Here is a 25,373-nt window from a genome sequence, read left to right on the forward strand (position 1 = left end):
CCTGGCGCTGTGCTGCCTGAGCGGCGCGGGCCGGCCGTGGAGGTGAGCGGGCGGGGAAGAAGGCGGTCCGGTGTGTGCAGGACTTCGGAGTAGCCCGCGGGGACGCCGGCTTCCTCTTTTGGGGGCTCTCCGCAGGCCCCCAGAGAGCGCCCCTTCAACTGCTCTGGGCACGCTGGGTGTCGTGGGTGATTCCGATGTTAACTCTGCGGCAGAGGCCAACATTTGAACACCATGTTTTAACTTTTTTCCTTTCTGTTTGAGTAATGGTCAAGTTAATAGAAACATTTCATACTTGGATAGTAGGTGTGGAAAAGATGGGTTTTACTTTTTAATTCAGCACTATTGTTTTACTGTATACTCTAAGAGATAACATGGTATTTCAGTTTACAGAAAGCATGTTTGCTCAATAAGAGCTATATTTTTATCTTTGTATCTGCCAAAAATCAGAGCCTGGGAGGCAGTGTAGGGTGCCGGTTGAGTGGTAGCCCTAATTTCTCTCCTGGTGTGTGGTCTTGGTGCTCCCACAGAGTTGATATAGAGAGAGGTCAGTTGAGGTTCCCAGTGTTTGAAACATTGCCTGGCAAAGCGATTAATGAACGTTAGCTGCAGGCCTTAGGTTGCAGTGTATTCTACCCTAGCCCCTTGTAATGCATGCAGCTGATAGAATTATCACTGATTGAGAGAGCACTAAGTGCTGACTTTTTCCATTTATAGAGTACTTTCTACTTCAAACTTTGTGTGTTACACCTTGTAATATAGTTAGATACTTTGTATTAGTCCAGTTTTGTTACTATAATAAAATACCAGAGTACTTGTGAAGACAGGAGGTTTATTTATAACAGTTCTGGAGCTTCAAAAGTCTTGGCCTTGGCTTTGGTCCCATCCTGGTGAAGACCTGGGGATGCACACGAAGGAGAGAGAGGTCACATCACCAAACTGAAAGGAAGTTAGAGATTTATGGGGCCAGCTCAGGCCTTTATAACAGTTCTTCTAAGGACAACTAACCAGCATCCCAGGAGAAATACCTTAATCCTTTCCAACCTCAGGTGACCTGGAGTCCTTCCATTAGGACTCACTTCGTGTAGATCCCAGTACTGCCATCCTGGGGGTACAGCTGTCACCGGGTTGGGTCTGAGGATCCTGAGGCTGAAATGACTTTAACACACTTTTTAAAGTAAATTTGTAGGTTTGCTAACACCTGTCGGAGGAAAAGAAATTTCAGATCACTAAAAGAGGCATAAGAAGGATTTATTAGAGGTAGATAAAGGACATACTAAAAGTGTTGTGCGGTGCTCAGAGAAATGAGGCACAATACAATTGGGAACTGGGGATCTTTTCTGTGTTTTGGGTGGTGACAGCCTGGAGTGGAAGGCCCACCCACAGTGAGATAGTGGCCTTTTCATATGGGAAATCCTAAAAAGGTGGTCTATTTATAGGGGAAAGAGGACCTTTTGCAAGTAAAAAGGGAAGGGACAAACTCACTTTTAGGTGAAAGGGAGTAGCTGCCCAGGTTTACTAGGTGTTGGGAGACAAAAGGGAAGGAAAAAATAAACCGGGCTTGTGTTCTGAAGGTGCAATTATTCTTCATTGTACTGTATAATTTTTTAAATTTTAATTTTTTTTGTCTCTTTTCTACCTAGTTTTTATTCTGCCATAAAGCTTCCAATATGTGGACCTTTAAAGGACAAACCACATCTAAACCATATCAGGCCACCTGCTTGGAGTTCTGGTTGTGGATAAACTACAGTTTCACTGTCCCTTTGATAGAGGAGAAATGTTAACTCCCAACCTGTTAGAAGTCAGATGTGCTGAATTTGTGTCCCCTGAAATGAATGAATCCCTAAGGACAGTGGAGGTTAAGAATAGGAAAGGTTTATTGAGAGTTCCTGAGAGACAGGAGGAGTCCCAAAGTAGGTTGCCACTGAGGTCCTTCGTCAAGGGTGATTTATACAGCAAAGCCAATGTGGGTACAACATGGATCGAACTAATCAACCTATATGATTACAAGTATAGCTGCTTAGCTAATAATATATTGATCCAGTAGGGAAGTGGGTCATACATATAGCAAGGGTATATAGGAAGAACAAAGGCATTTTGGGAAGGGATGGGTCCGGATGCTCTGGTCACCCATCTGGTCAGTTGATGCCTGTCTGGACTTTCTGGCCCCAACAGTGCTAATTAGAATATAGTTCCAGGTTACTGCTTATCCCTTAGGGAGGCATGTAGGCCTGGCCATTGCATCTATCTTGAGGCCTGGTTTCCAGCCACAATTCTGATTTACTTTTCACTGACTTTTTTGAGATTCCCATCCATCTTTGTATATTAATTTCTAACTAATTTAACTGCCTGTAATACATTTGTCAATGGACAGGGTCTGAGGAAGTCCCTGAAAGAGAGATGGAGAACTGTGACTCATCCCACCCATGGCGCAGGTCTAAGATTCCCAGACTTCTATCACAGAAAAAAGACTTTTCAGGACACATCAGTAAAGAGGATCTAGGCAGAAGAGACAGAGGCATACTATAGTCCAGATCTGAGGGTATTTTGTGTTTTTAGGGAGTGGAAATATGTGGAATTTGTGAATCTATAGAAAGTTTTAGCTTAGTTTACAGGGAAAAGTAAAGGTAGCAAGATAATTTTACAGGTCAAATGATGGCCTATTACAGGGGAAAGTTAGGGCCCATTCTATTGTTTTTTGTTTGGTTGGTGTTTTGAACACAGGTTCTTGCTGTGCAGTTCAGACTTGCCTTGACCTTACTGGTTAGCCCAAACTGGCCTTGAACTCATGGTCTTCCTCATTCTCCTGGGTGCTAGGATTACAGGTGTGTGCCACCATACGTGGCAGTGTCTGTGTGTGTGTGTGTGTGTGTGTGGTTGATCTCAGGTGTTATGCCTAAAAACATTTTTTGAAATCTCTGAATATATTTCTTTATCTCAAGGCTAGCTTTCTGCCTTTACCCTATCAACTAAGCTAACTTAGGGTTTTAAATTATCTTTAAGGATTTTTGAGTGTGATAGTCCTAGAAGGAAAGAAGTATAAACAAACCTAGGAAGTACAGATATAGATAGCCTTGGGTAACCTTGTCCTAAAGTTGCTGTCTTCTTAAAAGTACAATTTTTAAATTGTGATTTTCCTGGCCTTCTTCCTACCTATCTTTATTTCTTCTGTTCTGTTACAGGCAGCTAAGTTAGGTAGAAATATTGTAGGCAGTCAAGTAGGGAGGGCTAGCTGGAGAGAGTCAGTGGCAGAGATGAAAACACATTACAACTGTGGCTGGAAGTGCATCAGTTGAAGGCCAAGCCTCAAGATAAAGAAAAAATGGCCAGGCCTACTTACTTCCCCAAAGGATAAGATAAATGGTAACACTTGGTCTAATGAAGTGGCAGTAGTCATCAGTCACCTTGGTAGGTAACCAAGACCCTCAGACCCATCACCTTCCTGAAAGGTTCTTTGTTTTTTTCATGTATGCTTGCTACACGACTTGCTCCCCCATTGGATTACTATTACCTAAGCGATTATACTTGTAACCTTTTTGGTGGTTCATAGCTTTAACCCATGTTGTACCCATGTGATTATTCTTTATAAAACTTATCCCTGAAAAGTGGAGTCCTCAGCCACCTGTTCGGGAACGTTCTGCCTCTCAAGAGCTAAAAATCTCTTAATAAATATTTCCTACTCTTAACCTCCATTGTTCCTTAGATTTCATTCTTCAACTTTGGGGACTGTGAACTTGGCATATCTGACCTCTAATAGGTTGGGAGTTATATTTCCCCTATATCATATGGAAGATCCAATGTCATTCCTATATCACTGTCTTACCTTCTGTGAAGTCTTATAGTCAGGTGAGTTTCAGACTTCAGATTTGTGGTATAGGCAGATAGGTGTGCCTACTGTGTTTTAGCTGGCACATGTGATATGATGTGCATATACTGTGCTCCAGAAAGCCCATGTGACATTGTACAGTGTATGTATATACCATACTGTGGATGACATGCGTGAGGGATGCTGTGCACACAGGTCTTGATCTAGATAACAGCCCTAAGTAGCCTCTGAAATAGCACCCTGTGATTACATGTCAGTAGTTCTGCAGAGCACTAAGTCATTCTAAGCACAGAGTGAGGTAGTGACAGTGAATAGGTTTAGGTCATGTTTGATATCCACTTGAATTACAAAAAGATGTCCACTTTTTAGGACCTTTTGGGTTTATGAGTGAAGCCAAAGGAATTTGCATCTGTATTTCTTAACTGCTCAAATGTCCTTAGGAGAAAGATTGGCACTGAGCTACATCCCCAGTCCTTTGTATTTTATATTTTGAGGCAAAATCATCACTTTGCTAAATTGTCCAGACACACAATCCTGCTGCCTCAGCCTCCCAGAGTGCTGGGATTACAGGGATCCACCACCATTCCTAGCTGAGAAAGGCATTTTATGGCTCATTTGCTTCCCTTCAGTGGAACTCTTTCTGACCTGCCTGACCTCTTAACACTTGTATTTATGTTCTTTGCCACTTAATATCGAAGGTCATCCAATATGTTTTCTTACAGTGTTTATCAACTTTTTTGGGATGTGCACTGCAGGTAGGGACTTTGTTTCTAGCAGCATCCCTAGTCTCATGGATACTAAATGTTGCATGGATGAATGGATATTTTTTTTTGAAACTTTAAAGAAATTATTGAAAAATTAGCTTCTTGTCTTTTAACAGTGGCAGCCATGAGTGGAAAAAACTAATTTTGACCCAACTCTGGCCTCCAACATTGTGCAAGGTGAGTTTTTCTTCCTCAACCTGCCCTTTTGATGTGGAACACGTGTAAAGAGTTGTTTATAGGCACATGTGCTTGCTTGAGTGCTGCTGGCTGATGGAGCTTCCAACCTCCTTGCCCTGTCCTGTGTTTGAGGCTGGAGCTATTCTAGGCCAGCTGTGTCTGCAAACAGAACATTGTTGCTGGGAGGGGTGGGGGTCATGTTTCAGTTCCCTAAGACAGCTCTAACAAAAGTCACAAATACAGTGGTTTAGAACATTAATTCTCTCACAGATGTGGAGAGGGGATGTCTGAAATCAATGCGTCGGTAGGGTTGGTTCTTTCTATAGGGTGCTAAAGGAGTTTGTTCTAGGTTTCTAGAACTTCCTCTGAATCTCATTTGTAACTGTGTCTCCATTATTGCCATAGCCTGCTGTTGTTTTAGTTTTCCAGCTGTGTCCTAGGCTTACAGATACATCACCTTCCTTGTGTCTGCCTGCCTTGTGTCTGTCTCTTGTGACACAAGTGTTTACATTTAGGGCTCTCTCCAATCTAGTGTGACCTTATCTTATTTTGATTACATCTGCAAGGATCCTGTTTCCAAGTTAACAGATAAAAAAGTTGAGACAGGGATGTATCATTCAGGGATCAAAATTCAACTCATAGTGGGGCTGGATCTGTCTCTTCCATGTTATACTTACAGTCTCATTAAATATCTTCCACTTGTGCAAGGGATCTGAGAAACAATGCCTGCCTCCTTTGTTCTGCTTGGCAGCATCAACAGCTTTCTCCTTCTGTGGTTTTGACCTGCTTTGTGTCTTTTTTGACATAAGAGATGAAATATGAAAATATTATATCTCCCAACCTGTTAGATGTCTAATACACTGAGTTTGTGTTCTCTAAAATCAAACAATGAATTCTAAGAACAACAGGGATTAAGAGTAGGAAAATATTTATTGAGGGGGAAAGATACAGCTCCTGAGAACAAAACCCACATTGGTACAATGTCAGTTAAAGCTGTGATCAACTGGGCCGGGGATTTAGCTCAGTTCCGCTGCTTACCTTGCAAGCACAAGGTCCCGAGTTTGATCCCTGGTACCAAAAAAAAAAAAGCTGTGATAAACCATTGAGTTACAAGTATAGTCACTTAGATAATAGAGATTCAGTCGGGAAGCAAGTCACATAGCAAGAGTACATAGAAAGACCAAAGAACTTATCAGGTAGGTGATGAATCTGGGGGTCTTGATCACCCAGTGAGGCAACTGATGCCTGTCTAGACTTTACTAGACCTGGTGCTGTCACTTATCCTTTGGTGAAGTATGTAGGCCTGGTTCTTGTCAGGCTTGACCTGGTTGTGAAATGGTTAATGGATATGCTTTTTAATTCCAAGCTATAGTTTGACAAGGTACAAAAAACCACAACAAAACAGGCAGCCATATAGGGGCTGTCTCCATGCAACAAAAACAGGATGGGATGCTCCCAACATAGAGATAACAGCTACAAAGTATGCATCTTTTCAATGCCAAGTGACCTGAAAATATCTGTACATCTGCCTTGATTGCTTTATGGACCCTGACCACAAATATTTGATTTGATCCCAGTATGTGATAGATGTGCCAGCCCTCTCTTCCAATATACTACAAAGCGTTCTGCCTTTTTTTTGTTCAGGGCTGGTGGCCTCTTGATTGGTGTCAGTTCACCTCTGCCCAGGTGAATAAAGGCTGTACCTCTTTGCTTTCACTAGCCTGCTTGTTGTAGTTCTTTGTTCTAGTCCTTTTGTCATTGAGGCCTGGCCTCCAGCTGCCATGTCTCTGGCCACAGTTGTAGTGTGTTTGTCTTTTTTTTTTTCTTTTATTGAGTTTATTGGTACACTTTATGTATACAGTACAGTTAACGTTCATTATTGGGATCTTGTACCTTTACATGACATGTGGTCTTGGTTCTCATTTTTTTCCCCTTGTCCCTGCCCTCCCTTCACCTCCTCCACCCCTTCCCATTTACAAACACTTTATTTCCATTTTTTTCATTTTCTCATATTTTTTTCCCCTTATTACCTTTCCCCTACCCTTCCCACTTTCCCTACACCGTTAGCCCTTTTCTTCCCATTTCACAATGTCAGTTATCTCATTAGGATCTTATGTGCTATTATAGTTTATTCACATCAGAGAAACTATTTGGTATTTACACATGAGTGACTTATTTATTTCACTTAGGAGTATATCCTCAATATATATCCATTTTCCTATGAATGAGTCTAATTTCTCATTCTTTATGGCTGAGTAGTATTCCATTTTATAGAAAAACCACATCTTTGAGAGATGCAGATGAAAACAACACTGAGATTCCACCTCACCCCACAAAGAATGGTTGCTATCAAGAAATCACACAATAACAAATGTTGGCAGGGTTGTAGGGAGAAAGGAACCCTTCTCCATTGTTGGTGGGAGTGCAGACTGGTGCAACCACTATGGAAATCAATATGGAGATACCTCAAAGAGCTGGGACTAGAGGTTCCATTTGACCCAGCCATCCCTCTTCTGGGTATCTTTCCAAAAGAATTAAAAGAATCATACCAGAGTAATATATGCACACCCATGTTTATAGCAGCACAGTTTGTAATAGCTAAAACTTGGAAACAGCCCATTTGCCCATCAGTTGGAGATTGGACACAGTTGTAGTGTGTTTGTACCTTTGGTCCTGACTTTTTGAGGACTCAGTCCTGTCCGACTGCCCATTCTATTTCTATCTAACTTAGCTGTCCATAATTTTTTGTCTTTTTAGGGCATCAATGCTGAGGCTTTTCCCATTGGAATCCTGCCTTGCTCCTATAGTTACTGCTGAGGCTGGTCCTTCTCATGGGCAGTGACAAAGCTTGATCCTGGTGTCCTTCCTTTGCAAAGTTATCTGTAGTATTTTATCATATTTCTGAACTAGCACTAATTTCATTGACAGTGTTTATGAAATTTTACTTGAGAGTTTTGAATTTTGAAGCCTCTAAATTATACAAGATGAATGTGGCTAATAGGTAAAATATAATTTGATCATTTCCTGCCAGAGTTAGGAGCACTCTGGGTTTTTATTTCACCTTCATTGTTGAGTAGTGAGGACATTTTTAATTCCTCACTGATTAACTTTGCTGTTGACAGATAAAATTGAAATTTTACTCATTATCCTTATCAAATTATATATTTTTGGTCTGGAATCTTATTTGCAATTGTGTCTCCATTATTACATTAGACTACTTTGGTTTCAGTTTTCCAAATTTTATAACATATTGTCTGTTTTTCCCTCCTGGTGCTGTTTCTTTTTCTTTGGTGCAGGGGTGGAGTGGGATGCAAATGGTAGGAAGGTGCAGGGAACAAAGTTTCAGTTGGCTGGGAGTTGAGGAATAGTTGACCTCTGAAGGCTCCCTGAATGGAGAAAGCTGTGACTCAGGGTCAGAGGCAGAAGAGGCTCCTTCAGTTCTGGCCTTTCTGGGGAGATGTGGGTGTGTCCCTTGACTGCATGAGATATGCAGAGAAGGAAGTGCCTTCCTGCTTTGAGGCTTTAGTAACAAGATTTAAAAAAAAATGATTAGCAAAATGTCACTGTTAGACCGTTTATTTCAAACCAGATGGCTACGATAAGAAAGTGCTGGTATTCCAGTCCAGGCTTCCTTCTGGCTGCAGGAGCTGTCTCTGGGCTTCTCTCTTTGAGATATCCATGGTACAGTACTTATACAGCCTGTCTTCATCTACACTACACTATGTCCTCAACCTCAAGCTCTCTAGGAGCTGATGAGTGCTTACTGGGGAATGGAAGAAAGCAGCCCATTATTGGAGTTACCTCCTTATGGCTCATGTTTGGTGCTGTCTTTGCTCTTCATAAGCTGTGGACTGCAGGAAGTAAGGTTTCCTTAGGGATTGAATTGGGGTTTTGGCAGGGGTTGAAGTATATGGTCTTTGTTGCTTGGATTTTTTACAGGCTATTGCCCAGCTGTCCTGTAGCAGGGAGCTGTCACTGGGCACTTCAGCCACTGCAAACAGGTCCTTCCTTATCTCTGGACCAGCCTGAAAAGAAGCTGCCTTCCCACAAAAGGTGACAGACATACAGAGGAAAGGATTGGGCAAGATGGAGAATGATGTCTTGTCTTTCTTCACACGCTCAAACTTTGCTTGGTCACTGTGGGGTTTGGACCTGAGATTTGTTTCACTCAGGCTGATGGCTCGAGTATGTTTCTTGATTGTTTATTGTGGAAAAATTCTATCTTAGGCAAACCTTTGCGCCTAAAAATGTTTTTGTTGTACTGAGATTTTGATCTTTATTATTGAGGCCAAGGATATACTATAGAAACCAAACTATCTCCATTTTGTGATCTAACTCTTAGACGAGCCACTAACCCAGCCCCCTAACTTGGTTCTCTGAAAAATGTCTCTGTAAATAGTTCCAAGAAGCCTTTACAGTGCCTGCTTCACTTAGTTGCAAAGAAAGCTGTGATTAGAAAAAGTTAGCCCCACACCTCCCCCTCCCCTCCTGGGCAGGTGGGAACAGAAAATGAGAAGAAAAACAAGATGTTCTGTACAGATAAGAAAAACACCCTGACCTCTCCCTGAACGAGCCCCTTCCCCAACCTGAAATAGTTTCTTCCCGCTTTTGCAAGTGCCCCAGCAACACCCAATAGGAATAAGAAATAGAAGGTAGCACCAGTAAGAAAGAGAGAATTTCAAGCCTCCCGAACCTTATAAAACTATGCCTTAGAAAGGGGGTCAGGCTCTCATTTCTGATCCGCTTGGTCGGTGAGGTACAAGGGTCCAGGCTCGAGCTTGCAGTAAACTCCTCATGTGATTGCATCGGACTTGACTCCTTGGTGATCTCTGGGGATATCGCGATCTGGGCACAACAACACTTCTATTCTCACCTTGTTATATTTCTTGGCTTCAAGTTTTTGATACTTACTACTTCTCTAGTGTATTCATACCTGGTAGTATAATGGGATATTATCAGCCTTTGTTCAGAACATTTATTTCTGATTAGATGGTTAGCAGATTATTCAGGGACTTTGTGAGTACCTATATTTGTGAGTACATATAAAGAGCAAAATAGCTGTTTAACTCTGTCTGCTAAATTGAGGCCTGCCCTAAAACATGGAGCCCCAGTGCCTTTTCTTCCTGAGCCTGTTTCTGGGATAAAGGTATTGTATAGTATTAACACTGGGTTTACCTTGACTTAGTAATGCCCCTGTGATGTATGTTGAAAGGAAGTATGGTTGCTAAATGTTCTTAAATAATGAACCAATTATCTTCTTTGTGTCTTTTCTCTGAAGGAACTTAATGACTGTGAAAAGCCTCTGGATTACTGGACAATACATGGACTATGGTAAGCATTTAATAAAATAAAATCTGATTAAATGGGAGTAGCTGTCTAACTTGAAATTGTAGCTTGAATCTAGACTTAATTATATTTGTTATTTTTGTTAGGATTTTATTCAGTATATCAGATTCTTATTTTAAAATAGTTGTAGTTTCTGAACAGAACCCTTACTCTTGTTTATTTCTGTTTTGGTAGGCTAATAACAATCCAGTTTAAATATACTTTTAGGGATTCTGGGAACATTTTAGGATCCCTAAATTTTAATTTTTTTACTTTGTTCTTTCTTTGGAACCCATTATATAAATAAACATGACATATATATATATATATATACATACATACATACATACGTATATATATGTGTGTATATATATATGTATATAAGAGAGACAGGAAGAATGAGAGTATTAAACACTCCACAGATACTTTTTTTTTGCTTTTGTCTAAATTATACTTATTTATTTGCATATATATATATATGTGATTTTAAATTATGCACATTAGTTTGTTCCCTGGAAGGGATCTATTTTGTTCTGGATCTTACTGGTACCTGCTTGTCCCTTGTAGGGGGTTCAGAAATAGATTAAATAGGACCCAGGTACTTGGTTATAATTCCACTTTCTTCCCAGGTTCTTTAGGGCTTTTGTCTTTACTGAGTTTTGCTTGATTTCTCTGCTGTCTTCAGTTGCCTTCATTATATCCCTGCTTGTGCTAGCTGCTATGATTGTAAGGAAGAAAGTGGCCCCTTGTGTGTGTGGTGGGGGGCATTGTGCTGCTTTCACCTGCTGGGCAGCCAGCCTCATGATTACAGAGCCACAGCATCCTGGCCTACATGAGGCTCTAAAGGGTTTTAGAAAGTCAGCGTGGGGACTTCGTGAACTAAGCAGCATCTAGAGAATGAAAGTTGATGTGTCCAGAATCAAACATTTGAGGGCAGAAAATTCAAAAATCAAGGAGTGTGAATTTGGTACTAAAAAATAAAAACAAAAGTCATACTAACCGATCTCGTAATGGGCCAGGCATTTCTGAGTGTGTCTGTTGTATGTTATCTCACTGACTGTATCACAGTTTAGAGGTACAAGCTCCTCTTCATGCTGCATTTTGGAATGGCTGTGGCCCCAGTCAGATTGCTTAGCATCACTGTGCCAGGAAACAGCCCATAGTGGGCCAACTCCAAAGCTCCCCCTCTTGTGCTTCCTCTACTAAAAAGCCAGCCTGTATGGATTATTCCTTCACTTTTTAAATGTTTGCAACAGCCACAATCTCTGTGTCTTGCTGCCAGGCGGCTTGGACCACCAGTGGTATATACATGCCTGTCCCTTGCATGACTGTACTGCTAGTGGCACAAGCAGCCCAATGGAACAGTCATGCACGTATCAGTGGTGGCCCAAGCCAGCAGGAACATATTAAGCATCATTTCTTTCCTCTTCTAAAGAAACTAAAACTATGATTAGTTGTTCTAGGCATTCTTTGTTAAAAGGCTCACACAGGATGTAGAATTCTTAATTAGAATTTTTCTTTTCAGTCTTTAATGAAAGTGTATTCAAATGTCATATAGAAGCCATCCTAACCAAGACTAATATTTCTCATTTTTTTTATTTGGATCTCAAGGCCTGACAAAGTGGAAGATTGTAATTCATCGTGGCACTTTCATTTAGATGAGATTAAGGTATAAACTTAATTATCTTTCTGCTGTAGTAGAACATTGAACCTACATTAACTCTCTTCTTCAAATGTATACCCTCAAAATCACGTTGGGATTGAGCCCCAGGCAATGTTTTAGTAATTATTAATATCTAAAACAACCCCATAAATTAAATAAAAACTGACCTGTCTCCCTTGGACCTAGTCACAGAATAAGTGAGCTGTGAGAGGAGCTTAGGGGAGCAAAGACTGAAATTTGCTTGCCAGCACCAATCAGTCTCCAGTCCTAGGGCTCCTGGATCAGCGACAGAAAGTGGGTCTCTGGTTGTGTGGTGTCTCTGGGCATCTGTGCTGGAGAATGGACACACAGTATTGAGGGCTGACCTTTCCAGCTATAGGTGGGATGAGCGCTGTGTAGGGACTCTGAGCTGGAAGAAAATGATGGGCCTTTCCAATACAAAAGCTCCTCTTGAAGAATGAGCCATAGGAATGCAGTCGGTGATGTGAACAGAAGTACTTTTGAGGAACTCCTCTAATTCATGTGGAATATAGCACTCTACCACACTCATTTTTTTTAAGGGGCATGATAGTCCCTGTGTGTATTCAGTCATCTCAGGGCAGGGCAGGACCAACCAGGTAGATACAGAGGAACAGGGGCAGACTGGATGAACCCCAGCATTTAAAAACAGGATAGAAAAAGGGCCTATGAAAATGGAGTCAGGAGGAGAGAAAGCTGGGGAATGGGGTGTAGTTGAAGGAGTGTCAATAAAAGGAGGATCTATAAAAGGAAGGCCAGAATAACTTGGATCAAGGGACTGCTAGGTCTTTGGTAGTCGTGCTATTGGTCTTTCACAGCAGCCTTGGTTTACTTGTGTAGCATAATGTTCAACTTGGTATTTGTCCCAAACAAAAGTAGCCTAGTTTGGAAAATCAATTGCATTATCCCCCTGTGTCACCCCCAAAGGGCTGATGGGGCTGAAACCAGATTGAGGGCGTAGCAGTGAAGAAGGCAAAGGAAGTGAGACATGGGGCGGGCAGCTCCTGAGGGAATGAGGAGGGCAGTGAGATGGTTCCCAGAGGTTCACTGAGGAGGAGCATTTTAATGGGAGTAGTGGAAGGCAGGGGAAAGTGAGACTAGCCTAAGTTTCTGTGTGTTTCCCTGGAAAATTTTTCTGATATTGGTCTGATACTGGTAGGTAGAGATCAGAAAATGAACTCGGGTTGGGTTTAGCATAACCATCTGCATAGCATATGAGGGCTCAGCTCAGATAAGCTCTTCTCTGAAAATATGAGCTTGTATTTGTTTTGACCGATGTTATTTTTAGAGCGGTTTTAGGTTTACAGAGAAATTGGATGGGAAGTACAGTTTGTAGTTTCCCCTATTAACATCCTCTACCACCAAAGTTATATTAGTCACAGCTGAGGAAGCAGTACTGATCCCTTCTCTCTCTCCTTTTCTTCTTTGTCCTCCTATCATCATCATCATCATCATCATCATCATCATCATCATCATTATTTTGAGACAGCGTCTTACTGTGTAGTTTAGCCTGGTCTTGAACTCACTGTGTAACCCAGACTGGCCCTGAACTCACAGTGCTGACTCACCCTCCAGAGTGCACCTGGCTTCTGATATCTTATTAACTGCATTTCGTTGTTTTCATTAGGGTTTGCTGTTTATATTGCATGGTTTTATAGGTTTTGGCAAAGCTAGAGGACATTAACACAGCTCAAATTTTTAAATATATTAATTTATCATATTTACTTCCTAAGTTTTGAGTTTGTGGTGTCTTACAAATATTTTTTTTTCTTAAATTATGCACAGGATCTTTTCCAGGATATGAATCGGTACTGGCCTGATATAAAGCACCCACTGAATGGCAGCAGGTTTTGGTAAGTCCAGATTTCACACAGTTGTTGTGTATCTTACACCACAAGGGTGGAAAGTGACATAAATGCATTCTAAATGGAAACTTATGAGAGGCACAGAGAACAGTAGAGCTTATTATCTGAGGCTAGTCAGTGTGCGTGGTCTTTGATCTGAAAAGGATTCTGTTATGCCATTTTTGGTGCCTTTTTCCAATGGGTGAAATGACAACAAGCCAAATTTACCTTATAAACTTGTTTTCTAGTCTATGGGCTATTGTTACGGTTAATATCTAGAGGTCTCCCCAAAGCCTCATATACTCAAAGGCAGGCCTTTTGGAAGGCATTTGGATTATGGGGGCTCATAGCTGGCTTGCTGTTAGGAGGTGGGTCACTGGGGAGTGTGGCCCAGAATGGTTTAGTCTCCCTCCACGGCTCCTCCCTTCACTCTCTGCTTCTTGTCTGCCATGCCGTGAGCAGCTAGTCCTGCACCGTGCCCCTGTGCCATGCCCTCCTGCCTTGGAGCCACCAACTATGGACTGAAGTATGAGCCAAAATAAACCTCATTTAATTTGCAGGGGTCAGATACTGTGTCTCAGTGACAGGGAAAGTAAGTAAGCTATTTCATTCATGACTTCATTTTTAAAAATCTCTACTGAAGTTTTAACTAAATCAAATATTTGTACATCTAAGAATTAATAAAAATCAGACAGGAAAGAATATGTCTTAAGGAAATTGTGCTGCTGCTTTGAAATATATTAAAAAGAAGAACCTGGGCATGGTGGCACATGCTTGTAATCCCAGCATTCTGGGAGGCTGAGGCAGATTTGTTGTTCAAGCCCAGACTATCCAACTTAGCAGCTTTGTGAGACCCTGTCTCAAAAATGAAAACAAAATAAATGGCTTGGCACATAGCTCAGTGTAAAAACTCTTGAGTTCAATCTTTAATACTACCCCACCCCCCAAAAAAAACCCCAAAATAAAGATGACATACCTCTTGACATGCGGAGGAGGGAAGATACAATTCTTACCTGAGGAAGAGTCCTATGTCTAATAAAGCAAAACACCCATGAGGTTTGAGAGACCTAGGGTAGAAAGGCTGCGTTTAATTCAGGATAGTTTGTAAGACTATTGCTTTTTAAGAAAAAAATTAACATTTATTTGTTTTATATCAACTGAAGGTAATTCTGTTTTTGGTATGTGTTCCTCCAAAATGACAACTTAAGATTCAGATTATAACTAATCAGATTTTCCCAGAAGCATTAATGTACACATATTTTTGTGCAGTTTTTAGTTAAAAATGAAAGCTTGAGTTTAGTGAGAGGCTTTTAAAAAGCCTGAGTCATCGGCACTCTGTGTGACATTTCACCCAAGGCTCTGTGGTTTCAGGATTCGCTAACCGTGGATCTGGGGGTTGAAATCACCCTTCAAAAAAGAGAACTATTCTTAGTGAAAATTTGATGATGAACAGCTCAGGTCTCAAACTTTCTGCTTACTTTTTGTTCTGGAAAATGGCTTCAAAGTAGATAATGGCTATAATGAATTGAAGTGAAGGGAAATAGGAAAAAGCACTTACACATAACTTCACAGGGCACTTCAAATGATGAATTTTTGATAACTGTCAGTCAGCTTAGCTATAACAAGTACCTGAGAAAACCAATTTAAAAAGAAAGAATTTGTTTTGGCTCACAGTTTCCAAGGTTAGTCTCACTGCTTTGGGCCTTTGGTGTAATATGGCATATACGTATATGGTGAGAGCATGTGGCAGAGGAAGATGTTCACCTTGTGGTGGCAGAGAAGCAAAAATAGAAACAGGAAGAGGCCAGGATCTCATCCCCTTCAAGAGTTTTAAACTGGTGTGGTGGTGCATGCCCGTGTTCCCAGCACTTGGGAGGCTGAGGCAGGAGGAGTGCCACTAGATCGAGGCCAGCCTGAATTGCAGAGCTAGACAAACAAAAACAAAAAAATCAGTAGAGGGTGCACTGTGGAATAGCCCAGCGCCTTTCTTGGTGACTAGACATCCTGCCCTCCTTTTGGAAAAGTGAGGCTTGTGCTGCTCTCTGAAATCCTTGGCTGTCAAGCGCCAGCTCTGCAGGAGATCTGTGTTGTTGTATGGCTTGGTGGATGTCTGAACAATGGCATTTTTTTTCCCTTAGCTTTGATTTGCTGTTAATTGAACAAGCTGTGATTGTAGAGGTGAACTGGAACTAATGAGTGGTGGAAAACACAAGATGGGGAGTGCTCTTTCAGGATGGTCGTGTGGTCCTGGAGCCCAGGGAACCTACTGTGTTGCCTATGTTGCAAATGAGGGATTGTAGCCTTCCCATCTGGTGTTCAGTGGCCTGCCCACCGTGTGACTGCTATGTGTGAGGAAAACACATCTGAATATTGTCTTGCCGTGAACCTGCAGGAGGCATGAGTGGGAAAAGCATGGCACCTGTGCTGCCCAGCTGGATGCCCTGGATTCTGAGAAGAAGTACTTTGGGAAGAGCCTGGTGCTGTACAAGCAGATTGACCTCACCAGGTGAGTGCATTCAACTTGAAGGTGGCTCTGAAGCCTGGGGCTCCAATGGCCAAGAATGAGCAGAGGTTGCTGATTGTTGGCAGCCCTGTCCACATGTATGTGTCCTTGCACCCTGAAAAAGGGTGAGGGATCATGCCTGAGAATGCTCCAGGCCCTGCTGAGCACAAGTAGTCGTTCTAGAGTGTGACCACCTGGCTCAGGCTGCCTGGATGCTGGCTGGTCCTCAGACAGTAAGGTGGCTCTGTGGAGAGTGAGGACCAAAAGAGCAGCCATGTCAGTCATTGTTCCTGACAGGCACTGTGATAGTCTCCCTGAGATCCTGAGTATGAGGGAGTCTCTGCCTCCTGCTGTGTGGTGGTTGTGGTGCTCCTGAAACTGGCAGAAAGTGGTAGACAAAGGTCCTTTCAGCCCTAGAGATTAACCCAGTGCCTGGGGGCTTGCCACACTGCTTGCACTTAACTCAGCCCCAGAGATGGGAATGTGTTGTCACCATACAAGAGCCAATGGACTTGTAAGGACAACAGGCCCTACAAGGGCCATTACCCACTGCCCTCCTCACCAGGGTCAGTCATAAGAGATCTTGGGGCTATCCTTTCCCGTCCTGCCACTTCTGTGGTGTCAAGTGTTTTAATTCTTCCTAAGGTCCTTCATTGTAAGTGACCTTAATAAGCCAGTGAGCTAGTTTTTTTAAAATGTAACAAGACAGTGAGAAGGCTTTCAGCACAGGAGTAGTGGCTGTAATGGGCTGAATGGAGGCATGTGTCCCCCTGGAATTGTGTCTTCACCCTGAAGATATGAGAAGTGTCAGTTCCCTTTTTAAAACCCCAAGAGCTATCTATCCTCTTCCCCCAGGAAGACAGAGAGACACCTGTTGTCTGTGAGAAATGAGCTGTCACTAGATACCAGCCAGATCTGCCAGTATGTTGATCTTACACTTTGTGAGAAATAAATGTCTGTTGATTATTTAAAAAAAGAAGAAATGACAGATTATACAGTGTCTGCAGTGCTGCCTGTATTCTACGCAGTTTCTTTAGTCAGAATGGTTCTGCTTTAGATGAGAGTCATCCCAGGAGCCTTTGTTCATCAGCCACATGTAAGGTGTTTGAATTCAAATCTGCTTCAAGATGAATAAAACCTCTATGGTTCTCTAGACATGTGTTCTACCTCCACACACAAAAGCATCCACGAGTGATGTGTCACATCTCACACAGATGGCCTCCTGTGTCATTTTGATCAAACATATCTGGGATTTGAATTGACAGATGAAGCATTGAAGCGGGAGAGGCTGAGTGCCTTTGGACAAATGCAGCTACAGCAAAGAATAACCTGCCAGTGAGTTTAGAGTGTGTAAAAGCTACCAGCCTCCAGAGCGCGATGTGTTTCCTGTTTGTTTTTACATTACTGAGAGTTGAACAGTGGAGGCTCTCTATAATTGAGCTACATCCTTCATACTTTTTATTTTACTTTTGAGACAGGGTCTTATTAACTTCTTCCCTCAGCCTCCTACATGGGATTACAATGATGTGACACTGTGGCAAGGGCAGAAAAAGGGGTTAAATGTGCCCTTTGATCCTGGTGTCGACACTAACTAGGTGCTCAGTCCATTTACCTAATCTCTTTAGATCTCAGTTCCATGATGTAAAATGAATAAATGGGTCACCCTCATGTTCCTAAAGTTCTTTAAATCTCCATTCGTTAAGTATATGTTCTAGGAGTTATAGAGCCAGTGATGTGTGGCAGCTCCTGTGTGTGTTCACTGTTACAGGTATTATATGTGTTCTTTAATTTGTAGGTTTTTCTTAGAGGAAGTAGTATTCTCTTGCAGTAAGAACAAGACCTTAGGAAACAACCTTCTTACCCACAAAATGTCAATACTGAGCACTTCAGAAGCCGTTGTGAGGATTAACTGAGAACATGCTTCTGGAATGGGTTGCAGTTAGAAGTGTGGGAGGCCAACCTATGAGTTTATCCCCGCGTTGGGTAGGGGAGGTGAGGCTTAAAGAACAAAGATACAAAAAAAATAATTTGGAAGAGGAGGGTCAGGGACTTTTGCCTCTAGTGGACAAAAAGCTCCTCACTTATTTGCCTTGCACAGAGAAGAGGCAAGCATGTGATCTGTGGTTCAGGGAAAGTTTATTGGGTTCTCATAATCTGTAGACTATACCCAAATGTGTGGTTATTTTTTTTTGTTTGTTTGTTTTTTGTTTTTTTCTTTTTGTTTTTTTGAGACAGGGTATCACTGTGTAGTTGAGACTGACCTGGAACTCACTATGTAGCCCAGGCTGGTCTGAAACTCACAGCGATCCTCTTGCCTCAGCCTCTGGAGTGCTGGGATTACAGGTATGCGCTACCACGCCCGGCTTCTAATGTGTATTTTTTAAAATTAGACTTCAGCTGTAGTTCTTTCTCTCCTTGAAGCTGGTTGATGTTGGCATGCTTGTGAACAGCCCGAGAAAGGGAAGAGCTTGCTATCCCCTCCCCTACATCCGAAGGAGAGTTCAGTTCGAGCCTCAGTCTCACACCTGGTTTCCCACATACAGGGAGGCTTATTCTTGAAAATTTGACAGAGTAGGGCCCATTTAGCCCTCCAAAGACAAAACAATTCTTCTGTTTCTAATACGGATCCCAGTCCTCTCTGCCGTGCCCTGCTGTGGTATGTAAGTTGAGATTAGTTGTGCAAGAGTTCTCATTTAACCAGGCAGAAAAAAGAGAACAAATAAATATAGCTAAAAAAATTTTTTTTAAATGGTAGCAACCATTTAAATCAAATAATATTGTTTATTAATGATAGGAAAAGAAAAAGGCTCTGCAGAGCAAATTTGGGCCAAGTAGAAGTAGGAAAGAAGTATACGTTACAGGTGGTGGGGGGTCACCACACGAGAAAGAACACAGGGGCCCTGTCTAAAAGTTCTTTCTATACGCTATCTAAGAAATTAAGTACAGTAGTTCCTGTTTGCCGAATGTGAAACCCAGCAGGTTTTTGCATGGCCCTGGCAACAGCAAGGCCAACCTGCAGGCCCCATTCAAGTACTTGCTAAAACCCACTGAACAAACAGCACAGCTGGGAGCGTGGTGCCTGCTGACCGCCCCAGAATACAGTAGTTCTAAACAATTACTCTGTGACTGTTTCTCCAAGGAAAATCTAAAATTTTTAATGCTCACAAAGTTAAAATTAAGGAGTCAAAATTTAAGGTCCCTTTATAAACCAATACTACAAATTATCTTTTTCTCATTTGATATAAGTTGCCATAGCTTAAAACAATTTTTTATTTTGTTCTGAAGGCAGCAAACCTGAGAAACTGCAGAGTAACTTGTAGTTGTCCACATACCCTCAGATGAAGACTTAGGGCTAAACCAAACTATTTGTAACTCAGAAGAAGACATGATAAGCTGTGTTCTAGACTAGTTACTAGGTTTCCCTGCATCTTTCTGTCTTTGCCATAAGTATCAGGAGGGCACTACCCGGTAGAAACAGAATGTGAGCCATAGATGTCTGGGCTCAGTAACATCACTAAAAATAGAGAACCGGGTAAAATTAATTCTAATACTACATTTAACCCAGTTTATCTAAGATGTTATCATTGCAACTTTTTTTTTTTTTTTTTTTTTTTGGTACCAGGGATCGAGCTTGGGTCCTTGTGCTTGCGAGGCAGGCGGTAGAACCACTGTGCTAAAACCCCGGCCCATCCCTGCAACTTTTAATACATTTTTTAAAGATAGAGATGATTTACCCTCCTTGGAGTTTGATGTTATGACACTGACAGCACAAGTTCAGGCGGCCACGTGGGTATGGGGCATTGCTAGAGGTGCAAGGAGCCTCGCCCACCACCACTTTCCTGTTTGTCCCAGGAGTTGCAGCAGGCTAGTGACATCTCAGGACCCAGAAAGGCAGCTATGTCTTTTATCCACCTTTTGTGATCATAATCCAGAATGATCAGCAAGGGTTGATGGGGATCACAGAGAATTCTGGAATGCTCAGTCTAAAAATTTCTACATCATACCACATAATTTAATGTTTGTTGTCTGGTGCTCTGGTAGAATTATCTATAGCAGTGCTTTAGAAGATTTTTCAAGGTTTTTGGTATTTCACGTATTTAAAGATTGGTGGTATGCAGTTTCCTAGGATAAATTGAGAAATCAATTGCTGTCATTTTGAACAAATGTTGCCAGTAGGTGGCGCTGTGTGTGCCTGCTACGATGGAGTGATATCTGGAGGGCTCTGGGAGGCTCAGGCTCTGGGAGGGGGCAGGTTTGTGAGGCAAGAAAGTTGTAGTGGGAGTCACTTGAGTCATGGGCCAAAAAGCACTCTCCTTCAAGAATGTCTTAATTTTTACTATGAAATACGATGTTTCAGAAGAATAAGAAAAAAATGGCTCTTTACAGCTAATTTTTTTTAATTGCAGTGTGCTCCAAAAATTTGGGATTGAACCATCTATCAATTACTATCATGTAAGTCTTGCCTTAACTTCCTATCTAATGTACTCCACTAAGGATACCTAGCATGTCACTGCATCCTGTGAGTCATTGTTGGGATCTAAAATGACCCAGCCATTCTGGTTACTTTTTCGTTGCTGGGACAACAAACCTCACATCCACAAATTTTTTTTTTTTTGGTCTTTTGAGACAGAGTCTCACTATGTAGTTGAGACTGACCTGGAACTCACTATGTAGCCCAGGCTGGTCTCGAACTCACAGTGATTCTCCTGCCTCAGCCTCCCAAGTGCTGGGATGTCACCACGCCCGGCATTCCATAACTTAAAAGAGGAAAAGTTTATATTGGGCTCACAGTTTAAAAGGTTTTCCTCCATAGTCCTTGCTCCAAGGCAGGGTAGCATGGTAGAGGGGCATGGAAGAGGAGAAAGAATTCATCCCATGGCAGGCAGGAAGCAGTGAGCCTCCCTTTATCTTTCCCTTTTTATAGCATCCACGCTACAAGTCTGTTGGTTGGTGCCCCCACACTCAGGGTGGGCTGTCCTTCAGTAAGTCCATTGCTCACAATCAGACCACGTTAAGCCAATCAGTGGACTAATCCATTATCACTCCTATGATCCAGTCACTCCCAAAAGATCCACCTGTGAGTGTACATCTAGATATAAGCCCTAATACTGACAAAAAACCCTTCTAATTTGTATGCTTTAAATAGATTATACATGGATGTTGTTTCCACTTGCACACTGATTATGAAATGAAGGTCACTGGCCGGATATGGAAACATGGTTTCATGGCCTTTGCTAGTTTGTGTGTATACTGTAGTTTCTGAGGGGATGGAATATGAACTTGAAAAACACATTCAGCTTAATCATATGTTATGTTTGAGGAAATTATTTAGGGTTTTTTTCTATAGTAAACTAGATGACACAGAAATTTAAACAAGAGCAGATCTTACTGGCTGTGAAAGATACAGAAAATATAGTTCTTACTTCCGGGTTGTCTAATTTGCTAGCAAAATTCCCTTGGATCTTGGACTATAGCCACATGTGCTGTACCTGTTGCTCTGGTTGCTAGGACGTCCTCTATGGCAGGGGAGAGTGGCCCCAGATCTGTTTCAGTTGAAGCAAAGACAGACGTATTACCCCCAAAGCCCAAGATGTTATCTGTGCATTTATGGAAAAGATACAGGCTATAATTTTAGAGAAATATATTTATTTCTCTGAGGTAGCTTTTATATTTATCACACAGTGTTGATTTAAAGAAAGATCAAAAGTAACTGATTTTAGTGATTATATGGTTCTGGATGTTGAATAGTTATGGCCTTGGCAGTTTGTGCAGTAAATGGTATCTTTTTCTTGCCCTTAGCGGTGTCTGCTAGACTGTGGTCACTTTCCCAGTTGCTGTTTGTTGCTCTTTGAGGACAGTAGACCATTAGGTACCAGTGGCTTGAAGGACAAGCTACCAGCTGCACCTTGGTGGGAGAAGCATTTGCAGGGCCTTTAGACCTAGTCTGAACTTTATAATGGGAATGAGGGGAATGGGCCTTATACTTTTGCCTAAAACTTGGTGTTCAGGGATATTAGGGGCCAGCAGTGACAACCATTGTTGAGCTGTCTGCAAAGTATCAAAATGTATGCTGGGACTCAGGCAGAGGTCCCAGCCTGTCACAGTGAGTCTGAGTTTCCTTGGGCTTCCTTCTGGTATCCAACATCCAGATACTTACCACACATCTGCTTTATAGGAAGAAGGGTTGTGCTGCTAGGACTCATGGGGAGCTTCCTGGGTAGACCTTTTCTGAGAAGCGGAGCCTCCTGGAGTCTGGGGGCATGGGAAAGAGTATCCTGAGGAGGGGAGGCAAGGCAGTGCTGGGGGGTAAGAATGGACACCTCTTCAAAGACCCGGAGCAGAGTGGCTTGCTGTGGGAGATAAGGGCAGGCCCGTCACACAGAAAGAAGGATGGATGCAGAGAAGGCAAGGAAGTGGTGGGAGTACCTGGCAGTCTGGTGGATAGAGTGCTTGTTGCTGATGTCCTCTCCCTAAGCACCAGGGGAAGGCATTCACCAAAACAGTACAGTTCTACATGGAACAGAACCCTTAGGTTTTCCAGTTGAAGTTTTATTTCTAATACACTTTCACTTAATGTCAGATTTCAGACTTTAAAGATGCCCTTACCAGAATCTATGGAGTCGTCCCTAAGATCCAGTGCCTTCCATCCACACAGGTCAGATATGTCATTTTGGTCATTTATTCCGTATTCACTGTAGAGATTTCAGGGTGGAATTATATTTGTGCATGTATGTTTGTGTCCTTGTCTGTGTGCGCATGTGTGAACATGAATATAGGCATGTGCTGTGTGTGCATAGGTGTGTTCATGTCTGCTTGTGTGCACACACATATATCTAAGTATGTATGTGTGCAGCCATGTGTTGTGAGTTTTGAAATAACCAGTGTGGGGTTTTGACACAATACTGGGCTAGGATTTGTTTTCTTGCCACCTAGCCCTAATAAGAATATGCCTAACCTAGAAGGGATGTGGTATAGAGGAGTAGGAATATACTGTTAGAAAATGTCTTGAGTTTCATGTTGCTAGTCTTAGTCATTTTAATTGCAGTTATTTGTCCAATTTATTCACGAGATTATGGTTTCATTTTTCAGTTGATAAAGACTTATTTTAGTAGTAGGGTACTGTGCACCTATAAAAGCTATTTATTCTCCCAGTGTCTTGATGTGTATGCAGCTGGGTCTGCGTGAATCTTTGTAGGTGATTTTTAAATTTTTTTCTAAGCTAAAAGGACGTCCCTGCACACAGGGCGGGGGAAGTGAGCCTCCAGGGTAACTGGGGGACCAGGGTTCAGGCTGAGCCCCACTGCCCACAACTCAGTCACCTTGGCTGCTTGTTGTCTTCCTGGTGGCCAGCTTTCTTCTGTTGGTAGAGGGAGTTTGCTTCTAGAGTCTGTATTCTTAGGTTGGGAGCCATTACATCTGTAATGTATCATGATCCTAAAACCGATGATATTCCAAGGTGTGAATTTTGAAGCATCTATCACTTTATTTTCAGGGTGAGGAGGTGCAAACAATTAGCCAGATAGAGTTGTGCTTCACTAAGGAGGACTTCCATTTGCGGAACTGCACAGAGCCTGGGGAACTGCTGTCACCTAAGCAGGAGGTGTGGCTGACCAAGGTGGCTGCCACACAGTCAATGGTGGTCTGTGAAGATGGCCCAGTCTTCTACCCTCCACCTAAAAAGACCAAGTATTGATGTTTAAATTTTGGAAATAGTCTGTGTTCTACAAGTAAGAGGAATTCATAAATCAGGTGCTTTTTCAAAACTGAATCCAGAGCCTTTAAAAAATGTGTTTTGCTTTTCTCTTCAGTGTCTATTTTGTCCCCATCTAGTTAGTGAGTGTTCCTCTGGTAGCACTTCCTGTAAATGTACTACCTGCAGATTAGTTTGTATCAGGCCTCACACTTCCTATCAGAACATACCTAGATTTAAGCCACTGCTAAGTATAGAGAAATTTAAATACAGCCCCAGGCAGCGCTCCACCCTCAGGTAATATGTTCTAGAACCTTGAGATACATCTTCCTTCTTGAGGAGTACATGGCTTTGTCTGGGCCACTGGGTCTGAATTAGCCTTCCTGGCTGGATCACCCATGACATGAGGCAGTGGTGGTCTAAGATGGGGTGGGGGAAACTGTATGAGCTTTATTGCCTTTCCCCATGTGCTGTATATGGTCTCTGCTCTTTTTGAGTATTTTTTTTTGTTTATCTTAATCAGGTTAATTATTTTATCTAACAGACATAATATTATTACATTAAGCATTTTAAACTATTTAACCCCCAGAACAACCATGTTTTTAAAAATAATCAGCTTTTCTGGGTGTGGTGGCTCAGGCCTGTAATCCCAGTACTCTGGAGGATGAGGTAGGAGTATCACGGTGAGTTCGAGACCAGCCTGGGCTACATAGTGAATTCCAGGTCAGTCTCAACTACATAGTGAGACCCTGTCTCAAAAAACCAAAAAAATCAGTCAATCAATCAGCTTAAAAAAAACATTTTCAGGGCCAGAGATTTAGCTCAGTGGTTCCTGTGCCTGCTTTGCAAGCACAAGGACCTGAGTTCAATCCTCAGTACCAAAAAAACCCAGAAAATTTCATAATTGGCTCAAAAGTAAAACCTAATTGTGTGATGTCTGTAGGAGATGAATCTGAAATGCAGTGATTTATGGGTTGTTTTTTTTTTTTTTTTTTTTTGGTACCAGGGATTGTACTTGGGTCCTTGCACTTGGCAGTGGAACCACTGAGCTAAATCCCCAGCCCATGAGCTCATATGATACTACAGATATCTGACAATTCAGTCTTTTTTTTTTTTTTATACCGGAATCAAACTCCCATCCTTTCGCTTGCAAGGCAGGCAGCAACACCACTGAGCTAAATCCCCTGCCCCCTGAAATGCAGTGATTTAGAGACACAAAGCAGCAGAGTAGATGAAGGGTCACCAGGCAGTGAGCTGCTCTGTGTGACAGTGCTGTGTCCTGAGCTCAGCGGGACACTCAGTGCTTCTTCAGACAGAAAAGAGAGTAGCAGTCTGGGATTTGATCAAAAGCAGTCCTTTACCTTTTCTAGGGCAAAGAGAGGAGCCAGCAGCTTGCCCCCAGGAACTGTGGCCCCACTTTTGCCTCAGTCCCCCACACGGCCTTGTCCATTTGCTCACTTTTGAACTAACACCCATTTCCAGTGTTTCCCCTGGGCTTTCTGGCCCAGAGTGTGTGTGTGTCTCTGTCCTGCAGTGACAGTTTGTGTTGAAATGTTGGTGAGAGGA

General features: G+C 42.2%; 1 protein-coding gene across 1 annotated transcript; it reads left to right on the forward strand.

Annotated features, from left to right (window-relative positions):
• The first annotated feature begins 10,070 nt into the window (after positions 1-10,070).
• On the forward strand, positions 10,071-24,443 carry Rnaset2 (ribonuclease T2). Its single transcript, XM_033763188.1, has 7 exons — positions 10,071-10,095; positions 11,701-11,758; positions 13,556-13,623; positions 16,007-16,120; positions 20,524-20,569; positions 22,698-22,772; positions 23,610-24,443. The coding sequence occupies exons 3-7, from the start codon at positions 13,571-13,573 to the stop codon at positions 23,808-23,810; spliced, it is 489 nt and encodes a 162-aa protein (XP_033619079.1). The 5' UTR covers positions 10,071-10,095; positions 11,701-11,758; positions 13,556-13,570; the 3' UTR covers positions 23,811-24,443.
• Positions 24,444-25,373: the final 930 nt, after the last annotated feature.

This window comes from Fukomys damarensis, unplaced genomic scaffold (assembly GCF_012274545.1).
Source record: "Fukomys damarensis isolate Sample0158 unplaced genomic scaffold, DMR_v1.0_HiC HiC_scaffold_14, whole genome shotgun sequence".
NCBI lineage: Eukaryota > Metazoa > Chordata > Mammalia > Rodentia > Bathyergidae > Fukomys > Fukomys damarensis.

What these genes read in the sequence shown, in the direction of transcription:
- Rnaset2 (XM_033763188.1), top strand. Translation starts at nt 13,571, where the DNA reads ATGAATCGGTACTGGCCTGATATAAAGCACCCACTGAATGGCAGCAGG. An exon ending in CTGAATGGCAGCAGGTTTTG is followed by an intron (nt 13,624 to 16,006) that starts GTAAGTCCAGAT and finishes GTGAACCTGCAG; the next exon opens with GAGGCATGAGTGGGAAAAGC. An exon ending in AGTGCCTTCCATCCACACAG is followed by an intron (nt 22,773 to 23,609) that starts GTCAGATATGTC and finishes CTTTATTTTCAG; the next exon opens with GGTGAGGAGGTGCAAACAAT.